This window comes from Morone saxatilis, unplaced genomic scaffold (assembly GCF_004916995.1).
Source record: "Morone saxatilis isolate NCDOM2014 unplaced genomic scaffold, NCSU_SB_2.0 Contig2, whole genome shotgun sequence".
NCBI lineage: Eukaryota > Metazoa > Chordata > Actinopteri > Moronidae > Morone > Morone saxatilis.
In genome coordinates this window covers 26,587,557-26,593,422 of record NW_023339762.1, presented here as the reverse complement: position 1 = coordinate 26,593,422, position 5,866 = coordinate 26,587,557, and the positions used below count along the sequence as shown (strand labels likewise).

Genomic DNA, 5,866 nt, shown 5'->3' with positions numbered 1-5,866 from the left:
GGAAAGCACTTTGGATCTCTGTATCAAAGAGGTGCTATATAAATAAAGTTTTACTTACTTACATACAGTTAGTAGCATTATATTCCATTATCATTAAATGATATAGCTTTATTAGCATATTAATGTGGTAATGTTTGGCATGTTAACATGCAAACATGTTAAATGTTAACTCCTGCTAACAAGTTAAACATTGTTCACCAATGTGTCACATGTTCCACACAACAAATAATAATAATAAATAATAATAATCAGAAATTAAAGTTGGTAAAGTGCGTGTTAGCATTCCAGATCCAGAACCTACAGACCTCCTCAGACCTCTGCAAACCTGTACGGCCCTGCAGACAGCAGGTCACACCCAGTGCTTTGTCTCTCAGGTGTTCGTGGTGTCGGAGGCGTACAGCTACAGTCCGGACTGGGCGGAGATCCTCTACCAGAAGGTGGTCCTGAAGGGAGACTTTGTGTACCTGGAGGAGCTCAAACGCCACCGTCCGCTGACCTCCAGCCTGTTTGAGGAGATTTTCAAAAAGTAAGACGGCTTCAAGCAGCTCATAAATAACTTGAAACCACCTGATCCCCTTCTCACCTGTGTGTGTGTGTGTGTGTGTGTGTGTTTCAGGCTGGAGGGCGCTCCCAGCAGCGCCACTCCCAACGTGAAGCGCCTGCTGACGCACTGTGATGATGTGTACAGCCGCTATAGGCTGGCCTACCAGCAGAACCTGTACGATGTCACCAAAACGCTGCTGCAGGACACCAAGACCTCGAGCTACCTGAACGACAGGCTGGCCAGCTGATTGGCCGACTGAGGCCGACTGAACCAACAATACTGCCCGTGTACAATACGTGTTTATAACACCGCTTTGTCTTTTCTAATCCGTCTTCTGTGGAGATTCATTCAAATCTGTAATTAACTTCTCACAAAATAAATAATCTGTTTCGATTATAAACTCACATTAAAGACTTTATAAACTGTTTTGTATCAATATCTCGAATGCTGCAGATTTCTCTGGTTATTTTTTTGTAGCTCGTTGCTGTTTTCTGACGAGCTCTTTCACTGTTTGTTTTCCCTTCGTGCAACGATACTCACTCAGAGGCTTTTTTGTGGTATGTTTTTTCACACCTAGTTTGAGTTTTACTGAACTATAACAACCTTGTTGTGTCACAGGGCAGGCCCAACCCTTTGTAGGGGGAGTAAGAACACTACACTACAGAATATACACGATAGGCCGATATCTCAGCATTTTGTTCTTTTCTGTGAAGAGAAGAACATTTTATTTTATATTTCTACTTTAAACTTTGAAGAGCTGAACACTGTATATTCACAGCCTCTTCCTGCATTAGAGCTCACAATGACAAGTTTCAGGAAGGCAAAAACATGCCCAATATGGCGACAACAAAAAGACGCCTGGTAAGTCTGTATGGTAGTTAGAAATTGTAAATACACATAATTCACAGGAAATAATCTGCTCAAAGTTCATCCAAATCTCTGGTTTCACACAAACCTCCTGCAGTTATTGTTATGAAATATCCATAGAATATGTCAGTCAGTTTACTAAATGATAGAAAAAGGTTGGGAACCAGTGCCGGTTGCAGAGGTGGGACCGTTGTTGAGAATAAATTCTCTCCTGTTGGATTCAAGCTGATGAAAGATGCAGTTCTCTGTTCCTCCACCAGGTGGCAGTCCTCGCTCAGTGTCTGTACTCTGATCAGACTGCTGCAGTTGGCTCACATTGGACTCTAACATTACAATGAAATCAGGATTAAAGTGCTGATTAGCACTGAGAGCTTTTTGTGACATTTCCTCCAGCCATTGACAAGATCTTTCAGACGCTCTGGTTTTACGTTTGCCTTTTGCTGCTAATCGAGCAGGAATTAAACCCCGTCTGTTTCTGGATGGCGTGCACATGACAGTTATTACTGCAGCCTACAAATCCTCTCAGGTTTTACAGAGGTTGGAACTTCCTGCTCATTACGGTGTTGAATTGGCTGTGAATGTAGATTTCCCTCCCCTCCCTTTCTCTCTCTCTCTCTCTCTCTGCGAGCCGCCTGTTTATCGTCTCTAATGGAGAAAGTCATTAAGAAAACAAGCTCATTATTCAGCTCTAATTAGCAAATTAATCAGCAGTCTATATCATGCTCGGTGGAGCAGAGAAACGCCTTCGCACTACAGAAAAACTAAGCTCATATTTACTTGTTTACTTACTGTTTTTACTCAGTGATGACGGGAAATTACATCGTGACCTTTGACCTTCATGAAGGACGACGAAGGACAAATGTTTGAAAGTTGAAAAAAGGCCTGTCTGTCCAAAAGCACACTAACACACTGCCTTCTACATTCAGTATGTACTGCATACTGCGTCGAGTATGTCGACTGATGTTCAAACGTACGTCTGCTCATATCTCCAAAATAAAGTTTAGAAAAGCTAGAAGGAACCCGGAGGTTGATCCTATATGTAATCAATGGAAACATGGCCCTGCTTCACTTCTCCATATGTTCTGGTCGTACCATTGCTTCACTGAATTTTGGAAGTGTTGTGAAAATGCATCCCATTCCCCTGCAGCAACAGTGTATGCACCTTTACAGGTATCTTATAATGAGGTGGAATCAGAAAAGGTGTTGATTCAACTTCAATCTTGAGCCTAGAATAGAATAGAATATACAGTATCTTAATGTCCGCTTAGGGAGATTTGTTTTGGACTCTGTCCAGAGGAAACATTGACATGACCTTTCTCCAGGGCCGTCGAGTTCTGCTCCCAACAAGGTTTAGATCTGGCTTTGCCCCAGAACGAGCAGGAGAACCTGAGCAGGAGAATTTGTACCTATCTCTATGGGGTTTTGGGTGTAAGAAAGCAGCTCTGCTTCCTGGTCCCAACTCTGGACTGTCAGGTTTTAGAAATAAACCTTTGTCATACTTCCTGGAATAAGCAGAGCTGCTCATTCCAAAAGTGGGATGGGATGCCGTCTCTCCTTATCAGACCCAAAGGTTTTCCCCAAAAAGGCTGCCAGTTATCAATGAAGCCCACATCGTTTTCTGGACACCACCTCGACAGCCAGCGGTGGAATGACGACATGCGGCTATACATGTCATCACTGGTCACATTGGGCAGGGGTCCAGAGAAAACTACGGTGTCCGACATTGTTTTGGCATAATTCCATGATGCAAACCTTGGAGACAGGGCCAGGAAAACTGCTTTTAACACAGAGAGAGAGCATTGATGAGAGAGAGATGAGAGAGAGAGAGAGAGGAGAGAGAGAGATGTACATCCCGAGAGAGACATAGACGAGATGACAGAGACCGGAGAGAGAGAGATGCACGCAGAGAGCGATGAGACAGAGAGAAGAGGATGATGAGATGAGAGAGAGACAGAGAGAGGAAGAGAGCGAGAACAGAGAGAAGAGAGGGACGAGACAGAGACAGAGAGACAAACAGATTACAGCAACAACTTAACTTAAATAGTAGATATCGATGACGATCATGAAAAAGACGATGACGACAAGCAGCAACGATGGGGACACGCGAGCAGCGACAACAGTAACTGTAGCAATAATGAATACTTAAATCAACTACACAATAATAATAAAACCAACCAATGAATTATCAGTGATTTTAGCAATGGTAGCAACAGATCCATGACAGAGGCCCACCAGGATCCATGAGAACCTGCCAGGACGAAAAGCACAAGAAGCTCCGAAGAAGTGAAGTAGTAACATGCTTAATGGGACATGAATGATTGCAGAAGAGAGAGAGAGAGAAGAGAGAGCTCAGTGCACCATGGGAAATCGCCATAGTCTAGCCTATAGCAAGCGATAACTAAGAGCATGGTTCAGGACTCACCTCTCCCATGTAAACATATACCACCATGAACCGATCCGGGTCTCTCACTGCTGCTGCCACTGACAGTGTAACTACTCTAACAGTGGAAAATGGATTCACAACTGAATGTAGTTCTATACAAAAACCAAAAGGACAACGTAAGTTTCTGCCTCCTCCTCTTCATCCTCTCTTCCATCGCTCCTGCTCTCCCTGGGAGCTTTCAACCTCTGTCCCCGACACTGGCACGCCATCTGGTGGTGATACACACACACAGCATTCAACAGTTCAGATTTAGAGTGAGAGCACGACCCAGCACCGACAAACGCGGAGTCCAGATGCCTTGGCAGGAACACACCACACACAACCCACACACACACACAACACGTCTCACACACTCACAAACAACACACTCACACACACACACACACACAACACACACACACACAACACACACACAGGTACGGCCCGAACAGCGACGGAGAGGGAAGAGATGATGCGTCTCCTTTCCCGGGCCCCGCGTTTCAGACCCCTCACACACGCACCACCAGCACACCACCTCCGACCACCTCCATGTGGGTGGACACTTAAGCGTCACCAATCAGACACCATGACATTAACTTAAAAAACAAGAATACAAATAAACAGATACAGGTACTAGAGAGATACGAACATGCATCGTGAAGAGCTGTTCTAGGAAAAGTTGTTTTTGTTCCAGTAGGGGCGATAATTGCGTTAAAATGAGATTACCTTTTATATCCTGGTTAAAAACAAAAGCATCACCACATGACCATTACCACACGATATGATGGCGCGATGACTGCGTTCTTGTTGACAGATATAAGAATGGCCAAGGAGATGGGACCTTTTAATGATATGTTATGGGCGACATTATGCTTCGGAGTATCGAATTACGGTGTAAAAAACAAAAACCTCCGTTAAATAGATATTCAGTTAACCAATAGTTGTGGTTTCATTTATTTTAGAGTATGAACCACTGGTACGTCTCTTGATAGAGGCGTGTTAGTGTTTTTTTGGACGTGCTGACATGCTACTGTAAGGGTTTTCTGATCATTTCCGGTTTACTTCCTGGCTCTGTGTACACCGCTTGGTGGTGTAGCTCTGTCAGTGAATGTTAGAAGTATACAATAGTTTACTTCATACAGCGGTTACAACCTTTAACATTTAAACGTAGACATAGTTCTACCTAAACACCTAATAGCTACTTCATTTCTTTATGCACGACTTTGGCTAATGTTTCAAAGTTTTCACGACGCTAGTGTTACCATTAAGCATACAGTTAGCAATGGCTTCATCCCTCTCCCTCTGCCTGTCCTTGCTCAGTGTGCCAAATGTCAGTTACTCCTCTGCCTCTATTACGATAATTGGTTCCTGTATTAAGTGTAGTTTATTCACTGCTGGGAGGTGAGGCTTAGTGAATTAGAAGGCACGGCACCGCGACGACAGAGATATCGTTAGCCACTATAATTAGCAGCCACAGGTAGTCGGTGCGGCCAACACGAAGGGGTAGCTTCAATTAAGCCGTCCCCCCGGTAGATCCGGGGGAAGCAGCCGGGAAGCCAAGGGAGGCTGGGCGATTTTCAGGAGAAGCAAAGCGCAGGTAAGCCCGCGGCTTCACACGAACAAATTCACGTTTCTAATAGATTTTCGCCCCAGCTCAGAGACACACCCCACTGAGGAACAGACTCTGATTATTTGGCTCTTCTATAGTCAGAAAAAATGTGGAAGTTAAGCGGAAACGCAGCGGGCCCATGTTAAATGTATCCCTGTGCCAGAGCTGGGGCGATGCTTGAATCATTCAGTTTTAAAACTGCTGGTAAAGGATAAGCGTAAATACAATAAGAGTTATCACGATCGGCGGGTACATGTCACACGATTACGCATTGGAAATTCACTAAAATTAATGTGGAGTCTGTGAATGTATTTTATTTGTATAGCGCAAATTCATAACAGAAGTTATCTCAGGACACTTTTCAAATAGAGCAGGTCTAGACCGAACTCCTTTTAACATTTACAGAGACCCAACAGTACCACCA

General features: G+C 44.1%; 1 protein-coding gene across 1 annotated transcript in view; it reads left to right on the top strand.

Moving 5' to 3' along the window:
* The window catches only part of spg11 (SPG11 vesicle trafficking associated, spatacsin), a gene marked incomplete in the record, with an annotated part of 23,866 nt that extends 22,886 nt beyond the window's left edge, over window positions 1-980 (top strand). The window contains 2 exon segments of the mRNA XM_035664617.1: window positions 375-526; window positions 617-980. Of these exon segments, the coding sequence (XP_035520510.1) occupies window positions 375-526; window positions 617-791 (327 nt within the window).
* Between the last annotated feature and the right edge of the window lie 4,886 nt (window positions 981-5,866).